Here is an 18,065-nt window from a genome sequence, read left to right as displayed (position 1 = left end):
TCTTTACTTATTAGCTTGTGGTAATTCAAATATTACCACGTGGAGTCAATGTGATGAATTCTGAAGCAAGACTTGGTTAGAAGCTATTAAAGCTGTTTTGGTTTTTTAAGATTATGGCTGAAGTGAAACGTTTAGGCATTGGCAGGACCCAGAGACTGACAGAAACTGTCCTCCTGGCTAAGAGTGTGAGGCCCACTGAGGGCCCCCACTGTGCCAACTGTGCTTGTGGGCTGGCGAACCACGCACTGGGGTCTCTGTCCATTTCTGTCTTGCTTCATCCATTTAAATTTTTTTAACAGATTTTATTTATTTATTCTTAGAGGGGAAGGGAGGAAGAGAGGGAGAGAAACATCAATGTGTGGTTGCCTCTCATGCACCTCCTACTGGGAACCCATCCCATAACCCAGGCATGTGCCCTGACTGGGAATCGAACTGGCGACCCTTTGTTTCGCAGACTGGCACTCAAGCCACTGAGCCACACCAGCCACTGCTCCATTTAAATTTTTGCACACACTTTCATGCTGTGCTCTGTTCTCTAAACTGTAGCATTGGGCAGGAAGTTCACTGAAATGGATGTTGCCCCATGTGTCTTATTAGAGTAGTAAGTATCACCTAGCAATTTGATATGAATAAGAGAAAAATCTCCCTGGCCAAATTCTCTCTGTATATTCAGTTGGTTGTAAATAAACTTTACTCGATATTTATCCCCAGGAAGCAAGAACTGAAAAAATGACAGCCAAAAGGAAGGCTGGAAATACCTCTTCAGAAGTAGTAGATCCTATCTAGCACCCATGAAGTGGCTTTTGTAAGCCAGAGTTTTTTAGGTGAAAACAAAGCAAAAAACTCTTCCTGTGAGCCAAACATGGGGGTATCATGCCAGTTCTATTATGGAATATCTATGCGTGGTCCTGGAACTGGACCAAGTGTGACTTGTAGAGTTAATGATTACCCCAGCAAACTACTTGGTTCCACTGGGCTGCAGGCAGTTCACCTGCAGAGGAGTTTCCAGGAACCAGCATGTTTCCTTTGCTTGTTGGGGCTGGACTGGTGGTTCTGAACCTGGTGTCCTCTGCTAGGAGCCAGAAGATGGAACCCCTTAGTGGCTCTGGGGACCAGCCACTCTTCCGAGGAGCAGATCGGTATGACTTTGCCATCGTGATCCTTCCAGGAGGCACAGAATGCTTTTGGCAATTTGCCCACCAGACTGGATACTTTTATTTCAGTTATGAGGTGGGTACCTGAGCTCCTCTGGCCATATTGGGGACTTGGTTTTTGTTTGTTTGTTTCCTTTTGTAAAATGGGTCACAGTTTTAGACTAACATGAGGTTCTGGTTGTCTTTATTAAGCTGTGATTCTCTACCTATTAATGAAATAGACCTGCAGGTAGATTGAAACTCCTGATGGGTGATTTAATCACTAAAACATATGGCTTGGTTTCTCAAAGTGGGGGCCACAGAAGTGTGCTCAAAGCCATGGGACACACAGGGTACCTCTTCCTGGAGAAATAATTGTCACAACCACTCGATTGTGGAAATGAAAGGGGAGAGAATACATTTTTAAAATATTAAAATAATATGGAAATGGAAAGTCCCGAAATGGAAAGTCCCATGAACTTTAGAGAGGCCCAGACAATTAAAAAAAAAAAAAGTTTATGGAGTAGGACAGCAACATTTACTCTCGACTTTACAGGTAATTCTGGCAAACTGGAAAATCACTGACTCAAGATTTCTCTATTGAGCCAGACAGTCCTGTCTGTGTTAGGAAGGTGAATGTTTTCAAGGCACCTGCTCACAGGCCAGGTACTTTCATCCACACCATAGTGCCCAAGGATGGTCTGCTCAACAGTCAAATCAGAGGCTGTTCATTTTCTTTGTTATCTCAGAAACTTGTTAACTTTCTAATCTTTGTTTAGAGTAACAGATTGCATATAATGACCTTATTCCACTCCACTGTAATTTAAATTTATTTTAAATTAGAACTTTTTCTTATCTCTAAATTTATGATACAAGAGTAGCTATAGTCAGTTCACTGTAGCTATCAAGATTCAGCTTGACAGCAAGTGTCCATCAAATGCCTTATTTGCTGTCAAGCATGAAATAAGCCCAAGTATTTGATGACAACACCAGGGAGCTCAAAACCAAGCTAGTTCAGTAAAGAACTCTACAATTAGCCCTGGCTCAGTGGATTGAGCACCAGCCTGTGAACCAAATGAACCAAAAGGTCACCGGTTCAATTCCCAGTCAGGGTACATGCCTGGGTTGTTTCAGGCCAAGTCGGGGGGGCGGGGCGCACATAAGAGGAGGGAATGCTTTCTCCCCCCAACCCCCTCTTTAAAAACTAACAAAATCTTGTAAAAAAAAACTCTACAACCAGAATCTTACACACCAACTGATACAGGCCTGCTGTATGGTCTGTGACATGTCCTTCACAAGAGTGCTATCAGCATTCGGGGCAATTCTTTGTCCTGCAGCACTGTTTCTAACATGGCAGGGTGTTCAGCTTTGCAGTCCCTCCCCACCCCACCCAACACCATTGATGTCTCAACCCAAATTCCCAGAAGGGGTCAGACAGTACCATACATGATTGAGAATCACTGTGCTGATGATTGTGGGGTATCGACCTCCCCACTTAATTAGCTTCTTGGTGATGAATCAGGGGCTCTTCTCCCTCTTTAATGTCTTGGCAGGTTCAGCGGACACTGGGAATGTCACATGACCGGCATATTTCTGCCACTGCACATACCCCACAAGGTTTTCTCATAGAAACCTCTCAGAATGTTCGGGGCCAGATTAACTTCCATACCCAAGAGACAGGTCTGTTTTCATTATCACAGCTACTATGATAATCATAGGTTTCTTTGAAAATGGGAAAATAATGATGAGGTACTGAAATTAATTAAGTACCTGAGATGTAAAAACCCTGGCTTTTTCAGATAGGAATGAAAACTGAGCCTAGGACACCAAAAACCAGTTTTCCTGAAGACTGCCAATGGCCAAATGGCAGTCCTCTGGCAGTTTGGGGGCAGTCTCCAGGTGACTAACTGTAACTCCAAAGTCCAGAAGCTCAATTTTATGTTGTCATATCCAACTGACCAGAATATGAGAAAGTGACCAAAAAACCCATTTAAGATATAGAATTCCAATTAGCAAATTTATTATGGGATAACATCTCTTTCCAGTCATGGGAATACATGAGCCAGTTCCAAAAAGCAGACTCGGAACAAAAGGAAATGTACGGCCATGAAAAATACCTCTCTTCTACAACAAAGCATTTCTCTAGTCACCAGAAATTCCTATAGCCTGTCCCCGTATAGATCTAACTTGTCCCCACCCTGGACAGCACCATATGCACTCTCTACTGGCCAGGTGTACAAAAAAAGATGTTTCTCTACAGGAACATAAGACAATCTTTCATGTATAGCACAGGATACTCTACTCAGCATTATAGAATATTTAGCATTTGGTGGCCCCTACATGCCAGTAGTGCCTTCCAATCATTTCAAAAAACACACCGCCACACCTTTCCAATCCCACTCCTCCCCACACCCACACACACAAGGGGAGGCAACCCCAGTGGAGAACCAGCACCCAAAACCATCAGTCCTGATACAGCCTTGAAGTCAGTTACTTCAGCAGGATGGTTTCTTTCACAACATATCACGTTTCCCTTAGTTTCAAGGTATCCCCCAGCTCTAATGGTATATAAAAAGCAAACAAACACCATTCTCTTCATTTCAACTTATTTTGAGAAATTTCTTAATGAGAAAATGTTGAAAAAGAGGAAGGAAACACGGTTTTCTTTTCAGTATAGAACTAGTTAGTAATATTTGCATTTGCAATAAATTATTTGCAAGAATAAAAACAATTATTATACATATTTAGTAAATGTTTCCTGTAAGATCGGTATCTTTCTTCCACATCAAATATGGGATCTTTGTAGTTGCTAAGTAAAAAGAAGGTGCTAACGTAGCACACTGACCACTGGAGAACAGACAGCTTCTAAACCTAGAGGAAGAAAGATCAACATAGGGTGGGAGACCAAGACTCCATAATGATATAGGGATTCTTACAGGTTTTTATCAACTTTGTCTAAAAAATCAGCAAAATCACTTTGGTTCTGTGCAAGTGTACCTCAATTTTGGAGTCTTCTATGAGGGGCCTGAGATGGACCACAAACAGAAGAGTGAAAGAAAACAACTGAATGATACTCTGGATGCAATTGAGGTAATTGCTTTGTGGGAGAGAAACATCCATGGAAACTGATTTTAAATGTGGTGGAAATATTTAAAATATGAGAGTAGTTATCACTTACTCCAAGCACTCATTTGTGTAGAAACCAACCAGGCAATGGGATTTGAAGCCTTTCATTTTTATGACTTAGAGCTCTTGAAATTCTTCCTTTATCATCATTTTAAAGTATACAATTCAGTAGTTTTCAGCATATTCTCACCGTCCAGGTACAATCACAAGTATCTAATTCCAGAAGTTTCATTGCCCCCAAATGAAACTTCATACCCATTACATTAGTCACTTGTCCATTCCCCACGCCTCCCACTCTGGCCACTCACTCACTAGTCTACTTTCTGTCTACAGAGTTGCCTATTCTGTATATTTAATGAGTGAAATCATACAATGTGACCTTTTGTGTCTGGCTTCTTTCACTTAGGATGTTTTCCAGGCTCATCCGCATCATAGTATTTATTAGTATCTCATTCCTTTTTATGCCTGAATAATGTTCTACTGTATGGATATAACACATTTACACACTTAACAACTGACAGGCATTTGGGTTATTTCATTTTTTGCTATCATGAATAATGCTATGAACATTTGCATATAAAATTTTGTATAAGCATGTTTTCATTTTTTGTACAGATACAAGTACTATACTAGGTCATAGAATAACTCTGTGAGGAACTGCAGTTTTCCACAGAGGCTAAACCATTTTACACTCCCACTGGCAGTGAATGAGGGCTGCGCTTTCTCCACATCCTCACCAACATGTTGTCTTATTAGCCTCCCTAGTGAGTGTGAAATGGTATCTTCTGATTTGGAGTTGTCTCCCTAATGACACTGAGCATCATGTGTTTTTCAGCCATTTACATATCTTTGGAGAAATGTCTAAATACTTTGCCCACTTTAAAATCAGGTAGTCTTTTTCTAAGCTGTGTTTTATACATTGGATCTGTGTGTACATGTGTGTGTGTATATATATATATATATATATATATAAAAAATCTGGATATAAGTCCCTGATCGATATATGATTTACAGGTATTTTCTCCCATTTTATGGGATATCTGCAGTTTCATGATGGTCTCTTGGATGCACTAAAGTCCACTGCCTAGAGTTTTGTAAATGAAGTTTTATTGGAACACAAACATGCTCAATTGATAATTACATATTGTCTCTGGCTTTTTGGTGCTACAATTGCAGGGTTCAGTAGTTGTAAGAGACTATTTGGCCTGAAAAACCTAAACTGTTTACTATACCATCTGGCTCTGTAATAAGTTTGCAGGCCTTGTTTTCTACTATATGCAAGAGCTGACGACACCACCCAGGACAATGATAACAGTGTTGAGTGTGTATCTAAATCTAGAGATCTGGAAGAACTCCCCGGTTTCAACATTGAAGTTTTTCATTAAAAAAGTTTAACATGAAGTCCAGGCCATTTTCCTATATAGCTAGATTATCATTTAGTAACTACAACAGCCACCAACTTATTACATGTTATAAATTCATTTAAGTTACTCAATTTCCTGAGAACTTAGTGCTGGTGGTGAGGAAAGATGGTGGGCAGGGGGGGCGGTAAGGAGCCCTTTCCTTATTTCATTGTCCGTCCCACAGGAAAGTACCCGAAAGGTACAGAGAAATATCTTTCACATGTGGCGATACTACAACTTTGCCCGCATGAGGAAAATGGCTGACTTTTTCCTTCTTCAATCAAACTATAACTACGTGAACCGGTGGTCGATAGCCCAGAGCCTTGTCATTGTTCTTTCTGGGGTCCTGCAGCTGTACTTCTTGAAGCGTCTCTTCAATGTCCCAATGACTACAGACACAAAGAAGCCAAGATGCTAAGCTAAAACAACTACAGCGGCTCTCTCCTTCTGGGGCAGAAACCTGTCAAAGCTTTGGTTAAATCAGCTTTTTCAAGTTATTGGGAAAAATTCAATTTCTCCTCTTAGGAAGTTTTAGTTTATTGCTCTCATCTACAGAGGCAAAATGGCAATAAATAAAAAAAAATGTGTAAGTTTTGATGTTGGCTATTTTTGAAGTTTAATCAAAGTTTAACGTTTACCATCAAAATACTATTCATCATATAGTGGTCTCTTAACCTTCACTAAGTCTACATAAAGGTTAACAGAGAACCCTGGAAGGGAGAATGGTTGAAAAAAAAAAAGGGACAAAAACATATAAAACCCAGTTTTTATATGGGTTTTATATGTTGCATACAAAAACAGAAGTTGGTAGAATGGTTAAAAAGTGCTTTATTTTTAGAGATGTGTCCTTTGGAATTTAAAATAAGCAGTATATTCTTAGAGAAATTGTTTTACAATACAGGTAGTTTAAAAAATATTTGCAAATGTTTTTCATTTAAAAAATGTTTTAATAATTCTAAAAATGATTTCATGAAGCAGAGGGAAGAACAGAGGAGGTAAATTATTTCAGGGTCTCTGGTTAGTGCTTTTTGTCCAATGCAGTAAGGTGAGTAAAGGCTCGTAAGGAAAATGTCTGAGGAAACCAAGTTGATGGAAAAAAAATTCAACCCAAGATCACACCATCCACGAAAAAGAAAGATTGAGAAAACAGCTTGGAAAAAAACAAAATAATGTAATCAAATTATACTCATTAGATCCCACTCTTAGTAGCAGCAACACTCAGTATATGCAACATAAAAATAATTCTTAGCATTGATTTAACACCTATCATTTGCCAGGCACTGTGCTAGGTACTTTACAATCATGATTTCTAATTCTAAAAACCATTCTTAGATAGATGGCCAAAGCTGTCTTTTGAAACAAAAGAAAATGAAACTCATGAAAGTTTAATGACTCAGATAAAGCATCATATAGCTGGTAGGTATTAGAACTAGGTTTTAAATCCAAGTTTTCTTCTACACCATGCAGAACCTACCATAAAGTCATCAGAATAAACTGCTCTTAGTATTTTATCCAAATTTCATTTGTAAAATCCCACACATTTGGATATGGCAATATCTATCTTTCATAGTATTAATAAATAAATAAAAAAAACTTACATTCTTATCGTGAGTTTGGAAAACGGTGTTATCACAGATAACAATAAAAAGCTATCCTTGTCCTCAATTCCAATGATTTAGAACTTTTACTGAAAACAAGAAGCCCTCTGATTAAAATATAAAACACAATATTCTATTTAGTAACAGACACAAAAATCCAAAACTCCATTTTTGAACCATTTCTGCTTAGTTAGAATCCAGCCTGCATTTGTCTGTAATAGAATATAAAACTAAGAAGTCCCTGGAGAGGTCAGTGTTGACAAAATTCAACATGATGGTGGAACCTACACAGACACAGGAAACAAAGCTAGGCCCTTCCACACAGCCATAAGTCCTCGCGATGATTTCGTTTTAAGTCAATGTCTCTTCATGTCGCACATACTCCCCAATGTCTGCTTGATGAAATACCACAATCGCCATGGGATCTACTTTCCTGCAGTCTTGTGTAGACTTTGCTGCCACCCCAAAACCCTGGGATTCAAAAGAAGAGACACTGATTCACTCAAGTCATTCAATAAGCACGCACGGAGGGCTGGGAATAACAAAGATGAAACAATACAGTTCTTTGCGAAATTTAAAAGCTGCAGAGAATTTTGTCTCTCAAGCCCACAGTCTGGAAATACATCCTTCGAGAATAAAGATTCTTAATCTCTGTAATAGCTACCATCTGTACTCACCAAAGGGATGTCTGCCATGGAGTACACCACCACTCCCTGGTACTGAGAAGTATTTTCAGTGATTCGACCCAGTCCAGATTTTAATACATGGTTCCCATACAGGAAGGACTGCTCTGCTCCAGGCTTTACCCACACTTTGTACTATAAGAAAGAGAATTAAATCCAAGACACATAATTATATCCCCGCAGATAAGCTAGCTGCTACATCTGACTGACTTCTTGAAAGCATTTTAAGAAAAAGACGCATGTTTCTCTCACATTGTTCACCCCCTAAACAGAACTGCCAGCTTCTTCCTCCACTCTACAAGCACTTCTCCCACGGACAGTTAAACAGCGCTCTTTCTGGACCCACTACGCTCCTCCTCACAGCCGCCTATTTGCTTTTCGATATTCAGCTGGGTTTGCACAGGCTTTTCTCCTTTGCTGGAGATAATTAAGAGCACTCCCGCCCCACAGCCCTAACCATACCCAAAGAGTTAAAACCGACAGGCATCTCCACGTGCTGACACTGATCCCAAGCACTGTTGGGGACTCCGTGGCAGAGAAGACGCCCGCTTATCTGCGTTCTGAGGTGGCCCTCATCCCTGACTTCCTCCATTCCCAGCGGACGACTGGAAACCACCTCACAAACCTTGGCATAGGGTGCAAGGTAATCCAGAGCTGTGACGTGCAACCGGAATTTGTGAGTCTTCGTGAATTTTCCGAAGCAGGTCCCCAGCGACACCAGCTTGTCACCGGAGATGTTGGCGGCCAACTTCAAGATCTTTTCACTAAGAGGATAAAGAAGTGGTGTCACTTACGGACGCCGGTGGGACCCAGGCCCCCCACCCGGGGCCGTGCTGCCCACCCTGCCCCGCCTCACCTCACGTAGTACACCCGGTCGTTGTGCAACCTGAAACAGTAGGTGCCGTCGGGCCTGTCGATCAGCAGTTGGAGATTCTCCCCGATGCTGTAGGTAAAAAAAACACTGGAGGCCGCGTGCGGACTGGTCCCGGTCCCGCGCCCCACTCCACCCCCGCCCCTTCTCACCACAAGCACTCTCTCTTCTACCCCACGCGCTCTTACTATTTTGCTATCTTCTCAAACATGACACGAGTCTCCTCTTCAGTCAAAGGCCGCATTTTCCCGCTGTTGCCACACCAGCTCCTCGTGCCTCAGTCGCCGGAAGCGGAAGTCAACCGTCAGCCTCTCCCTGGCAACCCCAAAAGCCCACCTCTCCTCGCTTCCCAGAGCCGCCGCAAGAGAAACCACAGAGAACGGAAGTGTACCTCTGCTGTTTCCGGCCCTAGATTTGGAGCCAGCGCCCTCTGTGGCCCCGAGGGGGAAGTGACGCTGCTGCCGGAAAGATGGCGGCGATGGTGACAATTCCATCTTCCGCTCCGGCATCTGCCATGGCCTCTGCATCCTCCATTTCAGCCTCCGCCACAGCCACCGCAGCGGCTCTCGGGGAAGTGGAGGATGAAGGGCTCCTGGCATCGCTGTTCCGGGATCGCTTCCCGGAGGCCCAGTGGCGGGAACGGCCTGACGTGGGTCGGTACCTCCGGGAGTTGAGCGGCTCTGGGCTGGAGCGTCTGCGGCGCGAGCCCGAGCGCCTGGCGGAGGAACGGGCCCAGCTGCTACAGCAGACACGCGACTTGGCCTTCGCCAACTACAAGACCTTCATCCGCGGCGCCGAGTGCACCGAGCGCATCCACCGCCTCTTTGGCGACGTGGAAGCGTCGCTCGGCCGCCTGCTCGACCGCTTGCCCAGCTTCCAGCAGAGCTGCAGGTGCGGCAGGCCCGGTGCTAAAGGGGCTTTTAACGACTGTATTAAGTGTCATTTACCATGATAGAGATAGCTAACACTTACAAAGCGCTTACCATGTGTCAGGCTCTCCTCTGAGTACTTTATTACTCTATTTAAACTTCACAACAGCTTTGGAGGTAGGTACTGTTTTCCCATTTTATGTATGAGGAAGTTGAGACACGGAGATATTAGTGACTGACTAAGGGCAGAGCTGTAATAAGTTTCAAAGCTGGAACTGGAACCTAGCTGCACGACTCTCCCACAGAGGGCTGTGTGAGCACTAAATAGAATTCAGAGAATGCAAAGCACTAAGAATTTGGCCTGACATACTTAACTATCTACAACTGGCAGCTTAATATATATTCATATATACAGAAATATACATAAACACACAAGTAGATACAACACGTACAACAGCTCAGACTAGAAGTTATCTGCTCCAAAACTTTCATTGATAGGAAGCTGACAAGGAAATCCACTTGGGGGCAGCAAAAATCGTCCCCCCAAATCCCTCTTTTTGAGTCATTCTGCTTCCCTAGATCCTCAGTCTATTATCCCTAATTCTGGCTTCCAGCCTTTTATGATAAAAGTTTAAGTTTTCTTTTGAGTCTTTGGATATTCGATAATAGCTTTTATACCCTTCCATCCACCGCAGAATAGATAGGGGACTTCATAAAGCAGATCTCTGCCTTTGTGGAGAAGAAAGGGAAACTGGTGAGAACCAAGGTTAAACAATAACATAGGAATAGATTAAGAGGCTGAGGGAACTTGAGGGTAAGATTGTAGCCTCTAGGCTAGTTGATTATTTTGAAAATAATAAGTATATTATTAAAAGAACATTTACTCTGAGTCAGGTTCTCTGTTAAATGCTTTATACACATCATCTCATTAAATCTTCACATCCTTATGAGGTGGGTCCTGTTACTTTACCAATGAGGAAACAGTTATGAAACTGCTAGTTAAGTGGCTTATCTGGGTTCAAACCTTTTTATCATTAGTTGTGTGATCTTGAACAGGTTACTTAACCTCTCTGAGATTAAAGTTTCCTAGGTGTACTTACAGGTTTGGCTTGAAGATTAAATCAGCTATACTATCCAGCCCAGTGCCCAGTTCATAGTAAATGCTTGGTAATTATAGTTAAGGTTTGGGTGCAGAGCAATGAGCAACCAACATTCTCCTCATTGTACTAGGAACTTTGTGAAAGAGGCTGAGGAGATTAGTTCCAACCGCCGGATGAACACCCTGACTCTAAACCGGCACACGGAAATCCTGGAAATCCTAGAGATTCCTCAGCTCATGGACACCTGTGTCCGGAACAGCTATTATGAAGAGGCCCTGGAGCTTGCAGCCTACGTACGCCGACTGGAAAGGAAATACTCCTCCATCCCTGTCATCCAGGTAGCCAACTTCCCAAAAGAACTCAAACTGATGTTCTTGGGATCAGTAATTCTGTGGTCATCACTGAACCTTTAGGCAGAAACTGTAGGGAAACTCTGCACATTTCACATCAGTTTCTGCCAGACAGACATGTTTGAACAGTAACCATTCATTCATTCATTCAACTGAGAAATATTAATCTTTTGTGCCAGGCTCTGATCTAGGTCCTGCATGTACAAAGTGAACAAAGCAGACAAGGGGCTGGCTGTCATCAGTGTAAGATGATACTGGTCAAATAAACAGATAAACAACGTGATCCTTTCAGACAGTGGTTAATCATGGAGAAAACAAACCAGGGAATGGGGTAGGAGGAGACAGGGTGAATTACTCTAGGGAGAGGGGTCAGGAAAGGCTCTTCTGGAGAAAGAACATTTAAGCTGAGACCCAGATGATGGGAAGGACCCAGCCACACGTAGATGTGAGGAAAGAGCAAACCGGAAAGTGGAAAGAACAAATACAGCTGGCTGAGGGGGGAAGTTGGCATGTTAAGAAATACAGACAGCCAGTGGGACTAGACTGCAGTGAGCAAGGGGAGAGCATGAGGAAGCTGCCAAGGTTATATAACTTCGTTGTAATTCCCGTTTGGTCCTGGGAGGAGGTTAGTGTAGCTTCCACCTGCTCTGTTGCCATCTTGGATCTCTGCATGTGTCAGCTCTAGGAAATCTTCGTATGTCAGGGAAGCAGTGGGAATGTTGGTCTGTAATATTCAGAGTTAGTGGAATGGGTCCCAGAGAGTGCTTTTACAAATGTATGACTCTATTGTCAGGGCATTGTGAACGAAGTGCGCCAGTCCATGCAGCTGATGCTGAGCCAGCTCATCCAGCAGCTGAGAACCAACATCCAGCTCCCTGCCTGCCTCCGTGTCATTGGCTTCCTGAGGCGCATGGACATCTTCACGGAGGCTGAGTTGAGGGTGAAGTTTCTTCAGGCCCGAGATGCTTGGCTCCGTTCCATTTTGACCGCCATCCCCAATGATGATCCCTATTTCCACATCACAAAAACCATCGAGGCCTGCCGTGTCCATCTGTTTGATATCATCACTCAGTACCGTGCCATCTTCTCAGACGAGGACCCATTGCTGTCCCCTGCCAAGGGTGAGCACACCGTGAATGAGAGCGCTATCTTCCATGGCTGGGTACTACAGAAAGTGTCACAGTTCCTGCAGGTGCTGGAAACTGACCTTCATCGGGGGATAGGCGGCCGCCTGGACTCTCTGCTTGGCCAATGCATGTATTTTGGGCTGTCCTTCAGCCGGGTGGGGGCTGACTTCAGGGGCCAATTGGCTCCTGTTTTCCAACAGGTAGCCATCAGCACTTTCCAGAAAGCAATTCAGGAAGCAGTAGAGAAGTTCCAAGATGAAATGAATTCCTACACCCTCATCTTGGCTCCAGCCATCCTGGGCAGCAGTAACCTGCCTGCTGCTGTGCCAGTCACGCAGCCAGGGACCCTGCAGCCGCCCATGGTGCTCTTAGACTTCCCACCCCTTGCCTGCTTCCTCAACAATATTCTGGTCGCCTTCAACGATCTGCGCCTTTGCTGCCCCATAGCCCTGGCACAGGATGTGACTAGGGTCCTGGAGGATGCCCTTGCTAAGGTGAGCACATACTGTTGGCTCTCTACTGGAACCTTCTTTTGCTACAGGAGGCCAGACTTGGTAATAAGCCAGTCCATATGACAGTGGTGACTGCTGAGTTAGAGAGGTTTAGTGTGGTTTTGAAGGTTTTTAATGGCTGAGCAGCTCTTAACCAGTTAGTCCCCCTTCATGGAATCTAAAGTGATCCATGAAGTGGCTCACCTGTAATAATGATCAGTGATGTGTTAGTTTTCTACTGCTGCATGACAGATTCCCACAGACATTTAGCATCTCCCAATTTCTGTGGACCAGGAGCCCAGGCACAGCGTAACCGGGTCCTCTGCTCAGGATCTCACAAGGTTGCAGTCAAGGTGTTGGCCAGGCTCTGGTCTCAGCTGGAGCATGGTGTCCCCTTTCAAGCTCACATTAGCAGATTTCTGTTCCTTGCATTTGTGGGGCTGAGGCCCTCAGCTCCTGGAGGCCACCTCACTCCATGGGCAGTTCAGGCTGTGGCTTTGTGATTCTTTAAGGCTAATGGAAGACTATCTGCCCTGCATGAATCTCTTTTAGGGAAGTTCTCTCAGTCCTCTTTTAAAGGGCTCATTGGATTGTCAGGCCTGCTCAGGATAATCTCCTTTTGATTAATTCAGTCACTTCAATAGGATCTTTAATTATAACTGCAAATCCTTTACTTTTGCCATAATCTATGTTTGGGAACAAACCACAGATTCTGCCTGAAATAAGGGGAGAGGATTATGCAAAGGAGTGGTACCAGGGGGTGGAAATCACAAGAGCATCTTAGAATTCTGCCTAACACAAGTAATGCTATTACTGCTGTTAGTATCTTAACATAGTGCACATTTTTCACACATTTACACCTTTAAATATTGGGATGCTTCTCTGTGGTTGATAACCTCTCATAATCACTTTGAGCCAGGTGGCAGTTGTGACGTGACTGTATAAAATCTATTGATATCCTCATGTAAGAGCAAGAAAGCACAAGCTCTGGAGCTTTTTAGAGTCATGAAATTCAAGTAATAACAACTAGCTAATATTTACATAGAACTTACTCCATGCCAAGTAGTGTTCATTGTACTTGACACATATTAAGACTTGATCTTCACAACCCCATGAGGTAGGTCCTATTATTGACCCTACTTTGTAGATGAGGAAACTGAGGCAGAGATGGCATGGAGGGCTTAAGTAATCACTTGGAAGTCACAGAACCATTAAGTGGCATAGCTAGGACTTGAACCAGAAAGTCTAGCACCAGAGTCTGTTATTGACCTTGTTAGTATGACTGGTCTGTCAGGTCAACTAGACTGTTCTGTTCTTTGTATTTGGAACTTCTTTTCCAGCTGTTTCATTCTTCCTTCAAAAATTTCTAGTGATCTAGTTTCCTGGAACCTTAAGCCCTTACTCAGTAAAAACCTTTCGTAGTTTTTGTTTCATTTTCCTGAATCGAACACAGTTCTAGATGGTCTTCCAGGGAATCAAGAACTATGTATTCTCTGTATAATTTCAGGATACTCTTCTACTGGAAAAAGCACCAGTAATGAAACACGTTGGATCAGAAATACATCAATGAATAAAAACTAATTTCATAATTTAAAAAAATACATCAATGAAATGACAGCATTGTGGAGAGTGATAATTCTGAATTTAAACAAGATAATAATATAATGGACCTTTTGGAACAACTTTCTTCATGAAAAACTTGAGGGCTGCACATTTGTGCTTAGTTTCATGCAAGGCTGATAGTGATATACTACTGTTGTAATGGATGGTACCTTTGTCTCTTAGGTAACCAAAGTAATCCTGGCCTTCCATCGTGCTGAAGAGGCTGTCTTCACCAGTGGGGAGCAAGAGCTCTTCATCCAGTTCTGCACTGTCTTCCTGGAGGACCTGGTTCCTTATTTAAATCGCTGTCTCCAGGTCCTTTTCCCACCAGCTCAGATAGCACAGACATTAGGTAAGAGAAAGCAGAAAAGACCCTTAAAGCTACTTTATTGATATAATTCACATAATTAATTCACCCATTTGTAAAATTCAATATGCTTTAGTAAATGAACAGAGGTGTACAACCATTACTACCATCCAATTATAGAACATTTCCATCACGCCAAAAAGATCCCTCACGCCCAGTAATCATTCTCTTGTCCCATTTTTAGCCCCCAGCAACCATTTATCTACTTTCTGATGCAATAGATTTGCTTTTTCTGGACATTTCATATAAATGGAATTATATAATATGTGTATATCTGGCTAAGTGGAAGAAGCTAATCACAAAAGAACCACATATTGTATGATTTCCCAGCTTGCCCTCACTTTCCTATATTCACTCTCTGCCCTGGGGGCGGGGGGGGGGGGGGGGGGTGTGGAGAATGGGGGAGATGGAACTTCCCAAAAGGCAGTGGGCCAGTGCTCACACAAGCAAAGAGTGGCCGCTCCCCACTTCCGCCCCACCCCTCACTTCCCGCTGGACCCAGCATTTCTCTTGGGCCTGACACAGGAAGCCTGTGCCTACTGAGGTTCTCTTGGCTCTTACTCCCCTTACTCCATCTGCCCTGCAGTGCTGTTCTGGATTACCTTCAAAGTCTTGCTTTACAGTATAGAATCCTGTCCAATGTCACTTATTATATTGAAATACGGTAATTGTGTCAGTTACTTCCACAGTTTTTTTCCTGTAACACATCAGTATATACACTTGTTAAATGTTTTTTCCATTTCACTTTGCCTACCATCTGGGTCAGGCATTCCACCCACTCAGCTCTCCAAGTACGGAAACCTTGGACATGTGAACATCAGCGTCGTCCAGGAGCCGCTCGCCTTCATCCTGCCGAAGAGAGAGGTGGTTTTCTGTCTAGATGAAAAGGAGCCAGTGCCGGAGCCCACAGCTCCAGCATCAGAACTCCCGGTGGAAGAGTCAAGCCTTGAGCCTGTCACTCTGGCTTTCCCTGAGGAGAGGCAAGAGCAGGTTGAATCAGCGGAGCCACTAGAGGCCGAGGTGCCCAGTGCGAGCACTTAACACGGGTTCCCGCTCCCAGAACCAGGCTTACTGCAGCGTCCAGTGGGAAGGAGGTTGCTTGCCTCAGAAAACACGGGGCAGCCCCAAGGAAGCGGCTGCGAAAGCATGCATGAGAGAAAATTAGAAGAGGGACCTCCTGGTCAGTCCTTTTATAATGCAATTAAAAAATAAAGCTGATTGACACCCGGAGAAGCGGACAGTATTCTGTTGGCGGGAACTACGCTTCCCGGCATCCCTGGCGGCGGGAGCGCTGGGCTAAGGGCCCTGTGGAGGAACACGGCCGGGCTTGCGGCTCTACTCGCTTGCACCATGGGCCAACTGGGGGCCGGGCAGCTGCTAGCGCGGGCGTGTCGCCTCATGGGGCCGGCCCTGCCGTGGGGAGAGAAGGTGGCAGGCGGCGCCACCCGGGCCTGCAGCTCCACGCCCGCCGGGGATGGCCCCGAAGGACCGGCGCGCCCCCGCTCCTACTGGCGCTACCTGCGGCGTCTTGTGCGGGGAGCACCCAAGCCGCCGTACACACGCGTATGCCAGGTCGGGGACCCAATCCTGCGGGTCGTTGCGGCCCCAGTGGAGCCGGCGCAGCTGACGGGGCCCGAGCTGCAGCAGCTGGTGCAGCGGCTAGTGCAGGTGATGCGACGCCGGCGCTGTGTGGGCCTCAGCGCGCCGCAGCTGGGAGTGCCGCTGCAGGTGCTGGCCCTCGAGTTCCCTGAAGCTCTGTTCCGCGCCTGCGCGCCGCGCCTGCGCGAGGCCCGCCAAATGGAGCCCTTCCCCCTGCGTGTGTTCGTGAACCCGAGCCTTCGGGTGCTGGACAGCCGCCTAGTCAGTTTCCCGGAAGGCTGCGAGAGTGTCGCCGGTTTCCTGGCCTGTGTGCCCCGCTTCCAAGCCGTGCAGATCTCAGGTGCGGTATGGCAGGGTCCCTGAAGCGGCTTGGTAAGCGCGTGCATCTCTTCTGCCTCTGATCCCACAAGTTTCCATAAAGCTCCAATTCAAATACAGACTCGTTGATAGCTGATCAGCAGAACCTCCCGGCATGAACATAGGACAGGACCTGGGAATGGACGGGACTTGGGAATAACAGATTGGGTTGGGAATGAAGCCCCTGTGAGAGTACAGCCAGCTCAAGTAGGGGAATGGGGTGGGAGGTATACAGTGGGGTTGTCAGGGTGGCCTGGGTCCTGTTTCCCCACATCCAGGCCCTGCCCAATGCCTTTGCTCATTGTCTGTCACACACACACACTTCTGCCCCAATGATATCTGTCATGGTGGAGTGGGCAAAGTGGCACCTGCTTTGCCCAGCCCTGGGTGACAAGCCATTCCCTCTCTGCTATACCAGGATGTTTTGTGGAATGTGGTTTCTTCCTGTTTGGGATGATTGTTCCTCCTGAGCAAGCCACTTGGTCCATGAGGGTCAGAAAGTCAGTGGTATTCCTTATTTTATATCGTACCAAGCTGAAATACTTTTGTTAAGAATTGAAAGCAAACAGCAATACTTCAGAAACAGGAGGAGTGCTCAGAAGAGAAGCACCTTATTAGGAAGATCATTTCTCATCTCATCTCCATAGTAAGCCCAGCAACCTAATTGTTAAAGTTGGGAACCAGGTTGACTGCTTGGTAATACAGAGCTGCAGCATCTTTTCCAGGGAGATAAGAAATGCTAACTGAGTTCCCTTCTGATGTTCCCTCCTGTAAACAGGAACATCCAAGGGCAGGGAAAGGGCCAGGTGGTTCAGAATGATGAAGTTCAGCATGTCCTCACCCAGACTGTAACTTCCTTTGAACTTCCTTTGCAGGGCTGGACCCCAGAGGAGAACAGATCGTGTGGCAGGCCAGTGGGTGGGCAGCACGCATCATCCAGCATGAGATGGACCACTTGCAGGGCTGCCTGTTCATTGACAAAATGGATAGCAAGACATTTACAAACATCCACTGGATGGTGGTGAATGACTAAAGCTTTCCTGCTACATCTGAGGATTCTGAAAACCTACACAAACATGTCGGCTTGGAGCCGGGCACGTCTTACTTGGCATCAACTTGGCCCTGACAGAAAACAATAGGCTTCTGAAGCCTGCCAAACTGAGTTGGAGGATGGTGTTAAAAATGATTGCCCCAAAATGATCTATGAAATACTGCTTTCAACTTGAGAAGAAAAATGACTCCCTGAAGGAGTGGACATTTCCTAATAAGCTTGTATGGAGATGAGTAGGGCAGTAACCACTCTCATTAGACATGACTGACATGACTTCCTAAGACCTATACAATCTATTCCCAAAGCCAAGATTTGATAATAAATGCAGTCACAAAAGA

General features: G+C 44.9%; 3 protein-coding genes and 1 long non-coding RNA gene across 7 annotated transcripts in view; 2 read left to right on the top strand and 2 right to left on the bottom strand.

Annotated features, from left to right (window-relative positions):
- The window catches only part of NIP7 (nucleolar pre-rRNA processing protein NIP7), a 44,822-nt gene extending 35,693 nt beyond the window's left edge, over nucleotides 1-9,129 (bottom strand). The window contains exons 1-5 of one of the 2 annotated variants that reach the window (XM_028501934.2): nucleotides 9,003-9,129; nucleotides 8,800-8,886; nucleotides 8,569-8,707; nucleotides 7,938-8,078; nucleotides 3,123-7,731 (exon numbers count right to left, since the gene is read on the bottom strand). In XM_028501934.2, the coding sequence (XP_028357735.1) occupies nucleotides 7,612-7,731; nucleotides 7,938-8,078; nucleotides 8,569-8,707; nucleotides 8,800-8,886; nucleotides 9,003-9,058 (543 nt within the window). In that variant the 5' untranslated portion in view covers nucleotides 9,059-9,129 and the 3' untranslated portion in view covers nucleotides 3,123-7,611. Of the gene's footprint in view, nucleotides 1-3,122; nucleotides 7,732-7,937; nucleotides 8,079-8,568; nucleotides 8,708-8,799; nucleotides 8,887-9,002 lie in introns of those variants that run through there. The other variant, XM_036012091.1, reaches the window with a different exon arrangement.
- Nucleotides 500-6,788, top strand: TMED6 (transmembrane p24 trafficking protein 6). Its single transcript, XM_028501933.2, has 4 exons — nucleotides 500-1,230; nucleotides 2,687-2,813; nucleotides 4,072-4,223; nucleotides 5,847-6,788. Exons 1-4 carry the CDS (start codon nucleotides 1,018-1,020, stop codon nucleotides 6,078-6,080), a joined length of 726 nt encoding a protein of 241 aa, XP_028357734.1. The 5' UTR covers nucleotides 500-1,017; the 3' UTR covers nucleotides 6,081-6,788.
- A 120-nt stretch (nucleotides 9,130-9,249) lies between the features above and the next one.
- Nucleotides 9,250-18,063, top strand: COG8 (component of oligomeric golgi complex 8). Of its 3 annotated transcripts, XM_036012086.1 has the most exons (6): nucleotides 9,250-9,705; nucleotides 10,914-11,121; nucleotides 11,927-12,754; nucleotides 14,537-14,705; nucleotides 15,487-15,663; nucleotides 17,552-18,063. In XM_036012086.1, the coding sequence occupies exons 1-6, from the start codon at nucleotides 9,284-9,286 to the stop codon at nucleotides 17,707-17,709; spliced, it is 1,962 nt and encodes a 653-aa protein (XP_035867979.1). In that variant the 5' UTR covers nucleotides 9,250-9,283; the 3' UTR covers nucleotides 17,710-18,063. The 3 variants fall into 3 exon arrangements, with proteins under 3 accessions (XP_035867979.1, XP_028357594.1, XP_035867978.1); XM_028501793.2 differs by lacking the exon at nucleotides 17,552-18,063 and having other exon boundaries at nucleotides 9,251-9,705; nucleotides 15,487-15,944; XM_036012085.1 differs by lacking the exons at nucleotides 9,250-9,705; nucleotides 10,914-11,121; nucleotides 11,927-12,754; nucleotides 14,537-14,705; nucleotides 15,487-15,663 and adding an exon at nucleotides 15,759-16,659.
- LOC118497514 lies at nucleotides 14,678-16,327 on the bottom strand. Its single transcript, XR_004900038.1, has 2 exons — nucleotides 16,239-16,327; nucleotides 14,678-15,690 (listed from the first exon to the last, which is right to left on the bottom strand). It is a non-coding gene; the product is annotated as an uncharacterized LOC118497514 (long non-coding RNA).
- Nucleotides 18,064-18,065: the final 2 nt, after the last annotated feature.

Source organism: Phyllostomus discolor, chromosome 12 (assembly GCF_004126475.2).
Source record: "Phyllostomus discolor isolate MPI-MPIP mPhyDis1 chromosome 12, mPhyDis1.pri.v3, whole genome shotgun sequence".
NCBI lineage: Eukaryota > Metazoa > Chordata > Mammalia > Chiroptera > Phyllostomidae > Phyllostomus > Phyllostomus discolor.
This window is presented reverse-complemented; position numbering and strand designations above follow the sequence as displayed.